General features: G+C 42.2%; 1 protein-coding gene across 1 annotated transcript; it reads right to left on the reverse strand.

Moving 5' to 3' along the window:
- Positions 1-426: 426 nt before the first annotated feature.
- On the reverse strand, positions 427-12,871 carry LOC139422998 (zinc finger and BTB domain-containing protein 16-like). Its single transcript, XM_071174539.1, has 5 exons — positions 12,798-12,871; positions 7,181-8,380; positions 4,962-5,062; positions 2,687-2,860; positions 427-2,445 (listed from the first exon to the last, which is right to left on the reverse strand). The coding sequence occupies exons 2-5, from the start codon at positions 8,290-8,292 to the stop codon at positions 2,216-2,218; spliced, it is 1,617 nt and encodes a 538-aa protein (XP_071030640.1). The 5' UTR covers positions 8,293-8,380; positions 12,798-12,871; the 3' UTR covers positions 427-2,215.
- Positions 12,872-16,177: the final 3,306 nt, after the last annotated feature.

Below are 16,177 nucleotides of genomic sequence, written 5' to 3' on the forward strand. Positions count from 1 at the left end.
GGTTCCACCCCACCCCACTGCAGCGCCCGCGAGACCCAGCAGCTTAACGTCCTGGTGGAGGGTTTCGCTCCACTCACCCTCCAAGGCCGAGAGAGGGAGAGGGATATATATCAGGTGCTCTCAGGCTTCCACATGGACTGATTATAATCAACTAAGCTATTTTAATTTAAGATAATAAGCAACTGTAATTTTAAATGTAGAACATTCATTTATTTGTTTATTCCTATTTATTTAAGACTGACTGTTTAAAGTGCTGCCTTAGCGAATGCAGCTTTTCAGATATATTTTCAGATAGTTCAGATAAATTATGAGGATTGCTTAGACCAGATGAATAAGATGTTAGATATGGTTGTTTTATGTTTAAAAAAAAAGTACAGTAAGTAAAATGGTAGAACACTGACTGACACAACCTGTCAAAAATAAATATGTATTTAAAACATTTATTCTCTGAAGAGATACTAATTGCAAATACACTCTGCATGCCAGCTGCTGTGTAATTTATGCCAAAATGTATTCACACTCAAGTTCAGAGCAAATCAATGGTCTCATATCATAAAGGTTTGACAGGCTATTGTTTCTTGTGGTTGGGTGTGACTGTGTGAGGATCTACATTCAGTACCAAAACAGGCCATCTGCTAAACTAGTACATTGATTATAACAATACTATCATTAAAATAGCAACAGGCTTAAAGCACATATACAACGCCTCTAAAAAGTCTACACCCCCTTGGATTTCTTCACATTTTATGGTGTTACAAAGTGGGATTAAAATGTATTTAATTGTATTTTTTAGGTTAACGGCTTCCACAAAATATTCTAATATCAAAGTGGAAGATGTTTGTATTTTTTGTATTAATAAAAAATTAAACACTAATATACCTTGATTAGATAATTATAAGACTTTGCATTTAGGCCAAAAAGTATTACTTTAGTGCCTTTATGCATGTTTTGGATTATTTGTATTCTGTATATTTATATTCTTCTTTTCACTCTGTCTTTTAGGTCATTATTGTGGAGTCATTACAATGTTGTTGATCCATCCTCAGTTTTCTTCCATCACAGCCATTGAACTCTGTAGTTGTTTTAAAATCCCCAATGGCCTCACAATAACAACCCTAAGCAGTTTCCTTAATGTCCTGCAGCTCAGATCAGAAGGATGACTGCATCTTTGATGTGTCTGGGTGGTTTAATATATAATCCACAGCATAATTATTAATTTGACCATGCTTAAAGATATATTCAATGTCTGATTTGTTATTGCTACCCATCTGCCAATCACTGGTCTTCTTTATGAGGCTTTCAAAAAGCTCCCTGGTCTTTGTAGTTGAATCTGAGTTTGAAATTCAATACTTGGCTGAGGGACCTTACATATGTTCTATGTATGGAGAACAGAGGAAGGGGTAGTCATTAAAAAATCATGTCAATCCCTGTTATTTCACACAGAGGGAGTCCATATAACTTATGTGATTTGTTAAGACACAATTTTACTTCATTTAGGCTTTGCTAAACAAAGGGTGTGAGTACTTCTGCAGCTACAATATTTTAGTCATTTAATTGTTATTAATTTGTAAAAACGTGTAGAATTTTCTTTTCACTTTGACATTAGGGACTATTTTGTGTAGCTGAATGATAAAAAAAATATATATATTTCTATCCCACTTTGAAACGCAAAAGAACGTGGGAAAAAAATCCTGGAGGTGCAGACTCTAAAGGCACTGTAAATATGAATCAAACAACATCTAAATGTACTAAACACACATGACTAAATGAAAATCAAAAATTTGTGCACAAAACGATTGCCCCAAGTCTTCTTGAGAGAGATAACGGCCAAACATAGATGGACACATTCATATGAAACAAGGACACATTTTTTGCTGCCTCTAAATAGTCTTGATGTTTCCTTTCCTTGTCTCTTGTAAGTGACTGACTTCAGCTGCAGCCACGATAGAATGGTAATAATACTGTGCTTGATAATGATAATGCTGCTGGTGCTAGACATGTTTTACATTCTTTTCTGAGACCCAGTGTCCTTCTAGTGGTGGAAATATGCATTGACGTACTCCATGCACTTTTGGAGTACATGGATAAATGTTACGGTAACTGGTGTCTTGTTACCATGTATGTACATTACATTCTATGAGTTAGTTTCCCTGAGATGTATTTGTTTGGTAGTAAAATTATTCTCTATTGACATTACATTTGCCTTCAAGCTAGTTCAGGTATGGCATGTGTACAGGTAGGTGCTGCTGATGGTCCAGTCTGGGGGAAAGTCCTGCAGCGGGTGGTTCTTCAGGTGTTTCTGCATGGCAGCCAGGCTGCTACAGAACTCCAGGCAGACAGTACACTGGTAGGGTGTGGCCCCGCCGTGGGTCCGCAGGTGCTTGATCATGGCTGAGTAGTCCCTTGACCGCTGGCCACACAGACGGCACTCAAAAGGCTTCTCTCCTGGGGTTGACATTGAGAGTGAGCAGGCAAGCACATACACAATAACTGACACATTGAAACACACACCTACACCTACACCCACACCCCCAATCTTACACACACACACACACACACACACACACACACACACACACACACACACACACACACACACACACACACACACACACACACACACACACACACACACACACACACACACACACACACACACACACACACACACAGGGGGATATAATACCTGTGTGTACCCGGTGGTGTGTATCCAGTTGGTGTTTGAGGCTGAACCTCTTGGAGCAGCGATTACACTGGTAGGGCTTCTCTCCTCCCTGATCTCGTCGGTGGGACGGCAGTGACCGCTCCACCCTGAAGCCACGATCACAGTACTTACACCCCAGAGAAGTCTCACCTGAGCCTGGGGAGGAGAGAGCAACAAGATGGGGTGGGGGTGGAATTGTAATCATTCCATGTCATGTAAATTCCTTCTTTCATTTAGTATCTTGTGATGAGTAACTTATAATTAGTTATAGTTAACTTTACATGAATATACATTATGTGTATACAGACAGAACCGTCCACTGAACATCAGTATTAATAAACCTAGCTTAGCTCCATTTCTATACTATAATGCGTTTCGGCACCTGACGTTCCCCCTGTGCAGCCTGTATAATTGAGCATATGGGTTAATTGTTTTCTCAAACGTCTATATTTATCAGCACAATCATTGGTGACCATTACTCGGTTAAACAATAGTGTCAGGCCAGAGTGATGACCTACTAATAGCATGAAAGGGTGATGTGAGCTCCGTCACATTGCATGCAGATGGATTCTCTGTAGGACAGGGGTCACACTCATTACTGTAAAGGCTCACTGTTGTCATAGCAGCAACCTTCTTCACTCAATATGTTTTGTTGTCTTCATTTGTGAAGATAAATTCAAAGATTACTTTTTTTATTTTTTTATTACAGTGGGTATTGTATGAAATGGTATTTTACAACCGTTATGTAGCCTAATTGTGTTTGTCACACACCTAGATAATGACACCTAAGACCTCCTTTTACCAGAGATAGTTCTATAAATACACCACATCCCTTCACAAGGTTCAAATTGACAAGAAGAACCTTGGTTTCCTCTCATCGTGTACCTTTGTACTTCTCTATAATCTGACCGAGGTGTGATTCTGAAGTAGAGCAGTCAGCTCTCTAGCCCTTTGGTGGCAGTTAGTGATCCTGTTTTACACAGTTACTATGGGGCCTTGTAGAACACATACAGGATGCTGAATAGGGGTGGGGGGCTGGGGAGGGGGACTGGAGAGGGAGATTGAGATGATGATGAGAGAGAGAGAGAGAGAGAGAGAGAGAGAGAGAGAGAGAGAGAGAGAGAGAGAGAGAGAGAGAGAGAGAGAGAGAGAGAGAGAGAGAGAGAGAGAGAGAGAGAGAGAGAGAGAGAGAGAGAGAGAGAGAGAGAGAGAGAGAGAGAGAGATGGGGGAGAGCAAGGACAAAGACCACAATAAAGTGTTCACTCACTACAATTCAGCCTGTTCTCAATTAGCTTCCTGTCCAAACCTTCCTTGGCCTCTCGCTTAGAACACACAAACCTCTGATGTCTAAGCTTGTAAGTCCCCACTTATGGGGACTAAAATGATCAATCATGATAAAAGTGACCAGTTGAAGTCAGTGAAACACTCATTATACAACTAAATGTGTTACTCTTGGCTGTCCATTCAATTTAGTGGAGACAATCAGTGGAGATAATCTTGAGTCACATGAATACGGTCTCTCAGTCATACTGTAACAAGCGAGTGACAGTGCTAACCCCATCACACAAACACAGACTGTAAAGATGTGAGGCTGATTTGACCACCCTACATAGAGTGAAAAAAAGATGTAAGCTTTTTTGCCTTTGGCACTGTATCAAAACCACCAGAACATTGCAGAACGTACTGTTTGTTCTGCCAGCTTACCGCACTGCTGCACCGCCAGCACAAAGCCACAACTCACTCACTCACTCACTCACTCACTCACTCACTCACTCACTCACTCTGTCTGTCTGTCTGTCTCTGTTTCTGTATCTCTCTCTCTCGCTCACGCTCTTGCTCTCACGCTCACTCTCTCTCTCTCTTACTTTCTCTCTCCCCTACTCTCACTCGCACTCTTTCACTCTCTTTCTCTCTCGTTCTCCCTAAGACACACTTCTCTCTCTCTCTTTCTCTCCCCTTTATCTCCCCCACTCTCTCTTTTGCACTCTCTTACTCTCTTTCTCTCTCGTTCTCTCTCCTTCTCCCTCAGGCACTCTTCTCTCTCTCTCATGTTTCCTACATGCTCTGTCCCTATGACGACAGGGGTTAAGAAATGTCACTGCCATGTATCCATTAGAATATTAAGAATACAGTCACGTCTTAGTTCTGTACAGCTCCCAATACAATATTCACATTTTGAGATGATGCTTTTTGCAATGTACCCCAGTTAGAGGTCTAGTGAAAAAGCACTGAGTGAATGTTGTGACATTACAGTACCTGAGGGGTAGGTGGTTGAGGCCTGCAGCCATGAGCTGCCCAGGGGGACCTTGCTGCAGTGCTGACAGTCCTGGGTTCTTCCTGGACGCTCCTGGGAGTATCTGGCCCCATAGAAGACAGGTTCATAATCAAACCTTATTTCAAGGACAAGAGTCAACGTAACTGTTGTAAGGCAAACACGCGAGCATGGTGGTCACCGAACCACTATTAGATAACCCAGTTGATGTGTTGCAATGAGTGTCATGCCAAAGCAGATTGATTTGCACACCACCTTTAGACATCCTGTCCTTCTCCCCGGCCTCTCCAACCGCAGGCTAGATGTACCTGTCTATTGATGTCAAATGTAAGTACCCAACTGTCGTAGGCTGGAGTTCTGAGGAAGAGGCCAGGCCTTACAATGGTACTGTATGTTTAGTGTCACATAGAAAAGGGACTTTCCACAGCATCTGACGCACTTTGTTAGCTCGACTGAAAAACCATAGGTGAATGATTTTTCAGAGATTAAAGGAAGAGACGTAATGCTCTTTATGTGGCCCTAAAATCCCCACAATAAACAAAAGTGACAAATCTGCTACAAAGTCTGCTAGATGGTTTTCTACACCACCTAAATGAAATGGCCAGAGATGTCAGATAAACCTCAGAGATCAGCAACAAGAGGGAGGAGGAAGTCAGAGAGATGTTGACGACCGATAGTTTCCTCACTGAAACAGGATCACATAAACACAGTTTTAAGACTAATGTGTGTGTGTGTGTGTGTGTGTGTGTGTGTGTGTGTGTGTGTGTGTGTGTGTGTGTGTGTGTGCGCAATGTGTATTATGGGGACGGCACAAATCATCATCGAGAATGTTTTCAGAATTCATGGCCTTCCGTCAGACGTCGTTTCGGACAGAGGTCCGCAATTCACGTCTCAATTTTGGAGGGAGTTTTGCCGTTTGATTGGGGCTTCCGTCAGTCTCTCTTCCGGCTTTCACCCCCAGTCTAACGGTCAAGCAGAACGGGCCAATCAGACTATTGGTCGCATCTTACGCAGTCTTTCTTTTCGCAACCCTGCGTCTTGGTCAGAACAGCTCCCCTGGGCAGAATACGCCCACAACTCGCTTCCTTCGTCTGCGACCGGGCTATCTCCTTTTCAGAGTAGCCTCGGGTACCAGCCTCCGCTGTTCTCATCTCAGTTCGCCGAGTCCAGCGTCCCCTCCGCTCAGGCTTATACCAAAGTGTAACCCTGTCTCCCTCTGCTGGTCGTTGTTAGGTTACCTTTTCTCCCCCGCTTTCCCCCAGCTGTTCCTTGTCTCCTCTTGACTACCTCGTCACCCCTTCTCCCACCTGTTCCCCTTTTCCCTCTGATTAGTCCCCTATATCTCTCTCTGTTTTTGTTCCTGTCCTTGTCGGATTCTTGTTTGTTGTGTTTCATGCCTGAACCAGACTGTCGTCATGTTTGCTGTAACCTTGTCTTGTCCTGTCGGAATCTGCCGGTCCGTCTGAGCCTACCATGTATTTCATTATACCAAAGTGTAACATGTATTTCTTTATATCTTCTTTTTGACATTTTATTGGAATGTTTGTGTTGAATTTCTTGTCCTCAGGGCTCAATGGACTCTCCTGATTAAATAAAAAAAAATAAAAATAGGCAGACATTGTTTAATTAAGAACAGAACTGAAACCATTTGTAACCGATCTATAGTGGATCTGAATGTCTTTCATGATAGATATTTGCAAGGGAGGAGAGAAACTAAGGGGGCTCCCCCTTTAGATACTATGCAGAAAACTGCTTTATAGAGCCTTTCAATTACACCATACTGTACATCATGTCTCTGCATTAGAAAAGAGGAAGTAGCTTCACTGTAAAACCAGAAACCAGATAGTGTGTAATGCCACCATCAAGGGACAGACCACATAACATGACTTCAGCAGCTGTTCTGTGGTTTGGACACAGCTAATATGAATGACCATCTACATCCATAATATACATCATGTGAATATGACAGACAGGAGAGTGTTAGCTGGAGACAGGGGAAACTCTGCTTGTTGGAAAGAACAGGAGACTTTCACTCAGATCCACCCAAAACACAAAGAGTCAGATAGCTGTGTCGATATGTGTTACTTAATGTAAGCAAACTAGGGATATTCTGAACTATATTGTAGAAATGAGAACAGGGAAAGAAGGAGAAGAATGAAGACCAAAACGTCTGTAGTATAAAACCCCTCCACAGCCGTTTTACCTTTGCCCTTCCCCTGGTGCTCCACCTATCAACACTTTATCCATCGGGTCTCTTTTTCCCAGCAAACCTTGCGTCAGGATGTCCCCCAGCTCCTGAGACCCAGAGAGCAGGGGGTGGTGGTATGGATGCAGGATACCAGGGTAGCCCAGGACGGCGCTGTGGACCTGGGGCGGGATGGAGGACATTAGCAGGGGGTACATGTGAGGAGTGGAGAGTTGGAAAGGGTATGTCACCAGGTGCTGTGAGGGTTGAAGGGAAGAAGAACTGGCTGCTAGGATGTCGTTATAGTTCAAGGCCATCCTCCTCAGGGTGTTGACTTGGTGCCACATGACCCTCGACGCTGGGGGAGGAGGGGGATGGGGTTGGATGGTGGCAGCAGTGGTGGCGATGACACTGTCTCTGGATGGAGGCGGTGTGGTGGTCACTAGTGTGGGTGTGAGTGGCTTTGGCCTTTTTCTCTGTGGGGGTGATGAACCAGAGGTGTTATCCCTAGTGTCAGGAAGAGTGGGGTCCTCAGTGAATGGGCTGCTCTGGGGCTCCAGATCAATGGAGGGAATTGTCTGGGGATCCCCGTCTTCTGGAATGTGACTTTCTTTCAGGAATTCTTTCTCATCTCTCTCCTCTGTTATCTGAAGTTCTCTCGTTTCTGTCATTTCTCTAGTTTCTTTTGTTCCTCTCACTCTTATTTCTCTCAACTCTCTTCTCTCTCTCGTCAGGCACCCCCGATTTCTCTTCAGCTGGCTGCGACACTGCTCCTCCAGGGAATGCATCTCCAGGAGCTTGGCGGCCCTCAGAAGCTGGGGCAGATCATCCACAGGGACCTCCAGGGTCTCGGTGTAGGCAAAGTCCAGGACCTGCTGGAATGTTTGTGGAGAGAGGAGCTCCAGACTACAGTGGTAAGGTTGGTCGAGGTGATCAGGCTGGTCTGAGTATGCAGCCTGCAGGGTGAGCTGATGCTCCAGGGTTTTGCTAGCGCAGGCCAGCACCAGCCGATGGGCCCTGAACACCTGGCTCTCCACTGAGATGACAGCATCACACAGCGTCCCCGAGCGACGCAGGACATCTGCCTGGCGCAGGAAGAGGGAGTACTGGGTGTTGTGAACTCGGACCATCTTGGAGGTCTGGAGGAGTGATGGGAAGAGGAGATGGGCAGGTGAATAGTAGATGGTTTAGAAACTGTTTGAGACAACGCCATTCAACCTATAGGAAAAAGGAGACAGTGAAATGATCTAAATGTGGTCATTTTTTGTTATGTTTCTGAGAAATAAAAATTGTCAGATAGCAAGTTGGAAAATGAATTTGTATAAATAGGTAAATTGCAGAGATTGAGTTTGTGATAAATAGATTATATCCCACTCCTCTGGTTCTTAGTGTTTTTCCATCAAGCTATCAGGGGTGAGAGAAGAGGGGGTTGGAAACTCAGCGGGCAGATCGTATCACCTGCTGACGTAGGTTAGGTTGATAACGTGCTGTTGGTTACTAGGGTTTTGGAAATTCATAGCCCGAAAGGGACAGACACAATGCAAGGACGACTTAAAAAAGTTCAACATTACAGGAGCGATTGATATGTCGATCATGTTACATATCAATAAATATTGAGTGGCATTTCACAGTCTGCAGCATGAACTGAAATGAATCTCAAGAACATGTTGTGTTAAATTATTTCCATTCATGATATTATCTTTAAGTCCATTTCCCCTGAAATCCTTGTGTGGCAATCTGTGGCTTAAAAGGTCTATGTCAATTCTGTGGTTGATGAAGTACAGCATATTTCACAGATGTTTTTAGCACGTCTTATATCTGACCTCTGTTGTAAAAATAAGTGGCGGAGGCTTTATGTCTGGTTGACGTGTGGAAATGTTATGTTTCATGTCAGCTTTGAAATGAATCTCTCAGCGATACGCTCAGAAGCCACAAACCTCCTCAGAATATGACACTATGACTAATGCCAGTACACACAGGCTTCACAGACAGACGACAAGTTTGTTTGATCAACAACAACCTATAGTGTACTGTAATTTGGTTTAGATAGGCATCTATAGTTGTAACAGTGTGCTGTGTGTGGTATAAATCAAGTTGTGCTATTGGAACATGCAGTAGTGAGTCTTGATATGACAGGATTGTGTCGAAAAGAAGCGGGGTCACGTCAATTTACAGTGGGTCAACCGTAGTTCTGTGCTATATTGTGCACAATCCTACTAAACAGCAGTGGTGGAAAAAGTATTCAATTGTCATACTTGAGTAAAAGTAAAGATACCTTAATAGAAAATTACTCAAGTAAAAGTGAAAGCCATCCAGTAAAATACTACTTGAGTAAAAGTCTAAAAGCATCTGGTTTTAAATGTACTTAACTACAATGGTGGAAAAAGTACTAAATTGTTATACTTGAGTGAAAGTAAAAAGTATAAGTAAATGTTGTGCATAAAAATTCATTTTATTAAGCAAACCAGGTGGCAAGAATTTCTTGGTTTTCTTATTTACGGACAGCCAGGGTCACGCTCCAACACGCAGACATCATTTACAAACGCAGTAGTTGCGTTTAGTCAGCCAGATCAGAGGCTGTAGGGATGACAACGTGTTATATTAATAGATGCGTGAATTGGTCCATATAGCTGTCCTGCCTGAGCATTTGAAATATGACGAGTACTTTTCGATGTCAGGGAAAATGCATGGGAGTAAAACGTACATTTTCTTAAGGAATGTAGTGGAGTAAAAGTAGTCAAAAATATAAATAGTGAAGAACAGATACTAAAAAAAACCCACTTACTTACACTACTGCAAAACAGGTTCAAATGAACTTGATTTTTTAACTCATTAAAACCCCCTTCATTAAAATATTCAAGTGGTCAGTGATGTGTGGTTGTGTATCCTCTGTTCTGCCCCTCCAGCAGACCTGTCTCTGAGAGAACTGTCCCATGGAGCACTTTGGCACAGTAACCTCTGCTCAGTACAGTAACTCCATTTCTATCCGCCGACGGCGACAGTCGATAAGATCGAAAGTAGACATACCGGTACTGAAATGACAGCACGTTAATATCATCGTTACTGTAATTGATGCTTAATCTCTTTCCAACACACACATAGTCAAACAAAGTGTCAGTTCCACTCCCAAAAGTATGAACTCAGTATTTTAAGTAATACATTCCTTTATTTGCTTACATATTACTAAACACCCTAAATGTGGTTTGTTTGCTGAATGGGTCGATGCCTGCTCTCTCGTACTTTTGTTTGTGTGTCTCTTGAACGTTTCCTGCAGCTACACTGCTAGTACCCCTAATCTGTAGCTTTAGGAAATAATCATGACCTCTGTATTATTATAGATTATATCATATTATAAACTGGGTAGTTCGAGCCCTGAATGCTGATTGGCTGAAAGCTGTGGTATATGAGACTGTATACCACGGGTATGACAAAACATTTATTTTGACTGTTCTCATTACGTTTGTAAACAGTTTATAATAACAATAAGGCACCTCATGGGTGTATGGTGTATGGCCAATATACCACGGCTCCACGTTGCGTCATGTCCGCGTTGCGTCCCCCCCCCATATTATGCACCACATAATGGATTCACATTGTCCACAACTGTGGAATACATTTCCCTGCCAAGACACACACACAAAGGCCAATCATTCAAGGCTCAATAACGCTGGGTATTGGTGGTGGGGACAAAACAGATCATTGAAGTCATCATATTCTGATTTAAATTTCTTTGCTAAACTTTCTCTACACAACATGAGGGATCCCGCAATCAAATTTTGGAATTTCTTATTGTTGAGAAGCAACTGCTTTAAGTTAATTAAATTAAATTGACCACCCTTCTTGAAAATGACAATGATGTTAATGCGTCAGTGAAACTACAGATTTGCAGTTATCGACAATGTATTCCATCATCATTTCATCCCTATTTTTATTGGTACAGTAATACTTTATAGGGTGAACATTTATAGAACATATTCACTGACATTAATTTGATTATTTACTGTATATTAGTTAATTTAAAAAAAAATAAAGTCATCACAGAAATGATTGTCACCCTTGATAAAGATGAGCAGAAAATACTGTATAAAATACATAATACAAATACTATATTGTATGCTGAAAAAAAGGGGACATTATATATTCTTTTTGGGATTGGAGTTATTGTCTTGCTGGAAAATTAAACTCTGGCCAAGCCTGCCTTCAACCTGGATTTAGTCTAAAATGTTGTGGTACTGGGTAAATTCCATGATGCCATTGACCTTAACAAGGGCCCCAGGACCAGTGGAAGCCAAACAGCCCCATAACATTAAAGATCTACCTCCATATTTTACTGTAGGTATGCGGTTCTTTCTGTTTATCACATCCTTCTTGCGTGGCCAGACATGTTTACTTTCATGTCATCCAGCCATAGCACAATAACTCCAAGCACACATAAAATTCCACAAAGAAATGGTTAATTGACCACAAAATTAACATTTTGCAATGGCCATCTCAGTCTCCGGACTTGAACACCATTGAAAACCAGTGGTTTGAATTGAAGAGAGCCCTCACTCCATAAGCACAGACGAAGGATATCGAGGATCTGGAAAGATTTCGTATGGTGGAGTTGTCTAAGATCCCTCCCAATGTGTTCTCCAATCTCATAAAACATTTGAGAAAAACACTCAGAGCCGTTGTCCTCACAAAGGGAGGGTACCGGAGAATTGAAAACAGGGGTGCCAATCATTATGACCCCTATCTTTTTGAGAAAGAAAATATTAGTTGTTAAACAAAAGATCTTTCTCTGAGCAATTGTATTAGTAAAAATAATACCATGTTCTAATATTTTCAGCATAGCTTGTATTATTTATTTTATACAGTCTTTTTTACTAATCTTTATCAGGGTGACAATAATTTGAGTCACCTCTGTATGTTCCTTTACTGATACTGACATGTGCTATAGAAGTAAAATGCATTATTATTATTGACATTTGCAGGTAGAAATGTTACATGCAGAACCTTTAACAACAGCTTGATCCACCATCAATGCAACCATCCATACAAACTAATCGATCCACAACGTTGAATGAGTAGACTTTCCCTGGTTATACGCATATAGGACAGTACCATCATAAATCAGGTTCTGATGGCGATGTGATTACTGAATATCACACATACAGTAGCGGGCTACAGACAGACATTAGGCCCTCAGTATGCAGGCCTCAATATTACCACAAGCAAATCTACATGTCCTCAATAGCCCATAAAGCTAAGGGGAAAACCTAGTGTGCACTGACACAACTTCAACATCCTCTGACAACACATGAAAAACCGGAGGGCCTCTCCTCTACTCACATGTAAAGGCTGGAGTCGCATGCGAGGAACGTTTTGAAGCTAAAAACCACAGAGACACCAGCTAGATGACAGGATCAACAGAGAGGAGATAGTGAAGAGAAAGAGTTAGAAAGAGTGAGTGAGTGAGTGAGTGAGTGAGTGAGTGAGTGAGTGAGTGAGTGAGTGAGTGAGAGAAAGAATGAAAGAAAGATAGAAAGAAATCTAGAGAAAATGTGTAAAATTGAGCAGAATGGCTTGGGAGACCATGCAGGGACGAAAAGTGTAGTAAAGCAGAGGTGTTCAGTGTGATGGAGAGACTCACCAGTTCACGAGTGACTCAACCCACCCACTGTGGAGAGTGTCGACCTTACACGCATTGTGACCTGGCTGTTAAATGACAGGGTTGGCTGGGTGTCCGTTTAGGTAAGGGAAAGGGTGGTTACCTCTTCTCTCTTCTCAGCCCCTCCTCTTAAAACCTCATCTGGCCCTGATTGGTCTGTCATGGGAGCATCCGTGAGATATGATTGGTTAGTACAGTATACAGAGTTGAACTGGCAAGTTATTGATCTTGGTTAATTATCTAATTTCAAAATAATGTGTTAGGCTGTGACTGACAGTTTGAAATGTAGCAACACACAGGTTATACCAGAGTAATCTCTTTAATCATATTTATGATCTTATCCTTAAAGGCACAAACATCATATTTGTCCCACTCACATCACAGTTGCAGGTTACTGAAATGTTCTAATATATATTTTTCATGTTTAAAAAAGACAAACTGTTTTAGTGTGGGGAAAACAACCAGGTTCTATTTTGTACAGTACTCAGAGAAAACCATTTGCTTTGACAGGATGTTGAACGCTAGAGAGGCTGGAGAGGCTTTCACAACATAGAACCAAGCTACAACCTGTCTACCTGAAATAGCACACGCATTAGCCTGATGGTGCGGCATTTCATGTGGGTGTGAGATGGCTGATGTGAAAACGATGATAAATTAATGATATGGAGATGTAGGTTACTACTGTGGGGTCAATGGTCAGATCTTGCACTCTTTACAATGCATGCATCATCTTTAGTAATACGTTATACAGAAGTGAAGCTTGGAAATTTAAGGCTCTGTTTTTCAAAGATATTTATGTTGATTAAAGGACCAGTTCAGTCAAAATTCAGTTTGTATCATATTGTACAGCTGATGAAATACATTTGATCAGTGTTATTTCCTGATATTTGCTGGTTGAAAATACAATCTACACAGGACCATGGGTAAAGTTTCGTCTTGGCTGGTGACCAGGTGGTAAATGAATTAACCCTTGTGTTGTCTTAAGGGTAAAACATGTCCCGCCACTATGTTTAACAGCAGATAAAACACCCTAAATTATATTTTTTATTTTTACTTATCCTAGAGTGACCCCAACATTAGAAAAAGTGAAACATCACCTTTGTTCATATTCCCATGTAAGCTGTACACCACCAGGGTACAAAGATTGTCTTAGGGTCATTTTGACCCGGCAGTTATAAAATCATTTACAAACCACACACACACACACACACACACACACACACACACACACACACACACACACACACACACACACACACACACACACACACACACACACACACACACACACACACACACACACACACACACACACACACACAATGAAACTATGTGTGCTACTGATTGAACTCAGACAAAATTAAAACTTTACTGGGCATGTGCAGCATCTCCCCTCCACGACCCCACACATGACTCAAGTGACAAAATAAAAACAATTTCAGACAAAATAAACAACATTTCAGACAAAATAAAAATTTCTTGAAAGCATTGTTTACTAATGCAGTCAGAGGCTATAAAGGTGCTGCAGATGACAGTCCACCCTGTTCTCTCTCTTCGTGCCATGAGTGCACGTTTCAGTGCCCAACAGGTCGTAGATCAGATTTTTTCAGATGTCCAGGAGGAACAAGAGAACAATGATGTCACGAATATCACCGAAGGTGGCTTCCCTTCCTGTTCGGGTGGCGCTCGGAGGTCGTCGTCGCCGGTCTACTAGCTGTCACCGATCCCTTTTCCTTTTCGTTTGGTTTTGTCTAATTGTTTTCACCTGTTCCTTGTTGGGGTTTTTGGGTTGGTATTATTTAAGTTCGATTAGCCCGCTTGTGTTTGTGCGGGCTTGTTTCTATGTACGTAAGAGGTGTATTGTTTATTGTTGGGTTTACGCTGTCCGGGTTATTACCAGTGGTCCTTGGACTGTGTTTGCGCCTGTGTTTTGGCTTCACCCATTTGTACGTGTTCCTGGTTTTTGGACATTAAAGCGTTTTTCCCTCGAATCTTCAGCTCTCTGTGTCTGACTCCACACCCATCATTCTTCAAGCGTTACAAATGATTTAGAAGGGGAGGAGGTATCTGAAGAAGAAGATGAGGAAGAATACAACCCAGAGCACGATGCATCATCTTCAGATGAAGAAGAAATCCCCCAATCTGAAAGAGAGACAATTTGATCAAAGAACAGCAAAATAACATGGTCCTTGTCACCATATGACAACCAGGGCAGGATGGCAGCACAAAATTTCATAAGGTTGACCACAGGGCCCACAAGACATGCAGTTGCCATGCCCAGGACATCTCCTCAACCTTCTACATGTTCATCACACCAGCCATCGAAAAAAATCATCCTGGAGATGACAAATTTGGAGTGTTTCCGTAAATATGGAGACAACTGGAAAAGGATGGACGAGATTGACCTGCGTGCCTACATAGAGCTGCTAATCTCTGTATAGGTCCTGAGGCAAGGCTACATGTAGTCTCTGGGCAGAGAGTGGAAGGGCAATTGAAATATTCTCAAGAATGCTACGATTTGATAAGCGTGAGTCAAGACCTGCAAGACGTGTGAGAGACAGACTGGCGGCCATAAGAGAGGTCTGGGAGAAGTGGGTGGAGCGTCTGCCATAGCTCTACAACCCTGGGCCTGAAGTAACAGTGGATGAGCAACTGATCAGAGGTAAGTTTTTATTTTCATATCTGTGATGTAACGGATTTCACTGTTCATTTTATTATGTATTGCTGTAATATCATTAATGTATGTGATTGTTTTCTGTGCTACCGATACTAATTACTGATCGTAATCTCTTTTGTCAAAAGGTCGCTGACCTTTCCGGCAGTATATGCACAACAAGCCAGCAAAGTATGGCGTCAAGATATGGGTGGCCTGTGACTCACAATCCAGCTACGCTTGGAAGATGCAAGTCTACACAGAGAAGCCGACCAGTGGAGGCCCAGAGAAGAACCTGGGGTTGTGCTTGATGTGACAGATGGACTGAGGGGGCACAATATCACGTGACAATTTCTTCACCTCTTATGAACTCAGCCAACAGCTCCTGAAGAGGAAGATCACCATGGTTGGCACAGTTAGAAAGAACAAGACTGAGCTCCCCCCTGCACTCCTCGCATCAAGGGGGAGAAAGGCCTTCTCATCAAAGTTTGCCTTCAGCCTCACCACCACTCTAGTTTCTTAACTCCCAAAGAGAATCAAGAATGTTTTTTTTTACAAAAAAGTTCAAGACTGTTGTTGTTTCCCTTCAATAAAATGCATTCAAAACTACTTTCTGCATAATTATGCTACTTTCTTAGGCTATACAAGTGCTATCTCTTGGTAAAAAAAGGTCAAAGGCAGGGTCTACAGTCAATCACGGACTACAAAA

This window comes from Oncorhynchus clarkii, chromosome 2 (genome assembly GCF_045791955.1).
Source record: "Oncorhynchus clarkii lewisi isolate Uvic-CL-2024 chromosome 2, UVic_Ocla_1.0, whole genome shotgun sequence".
Taxonomy (NCBI): Eukaryota; Metazoa; Chordata; class Actinopteri; order Salmoniformes; family Salmonidae; genus Oncorhynchus; species Oncorhynchus clarkii.

Excerpts from the sequence above, each read along its gene's own strand:
- LOC139422998 (XM_071174539.1), bottom strand. The coding sequence starts at position 8,292 with ATGGTCCGAGTTCACAACACCCAGTACTCCCTCTTCCTGCGCCAGGCA. Across the intron at positions 2,861-4,961 it reads CTCAACCACCTACCCCTCAG|GCTCAGGTGAGACTTCTCTG; the intron begins GTACTGTAATGT and ends TCTCCTCCCCAG. Across the intron at positions 2,446-2,686 it reads ACACCACCGGGTACACACAG|GAGAGAAGCCTTTTGAGTGC; the intron begins GTATTATATCCC and ends TGTCAACCCCAG.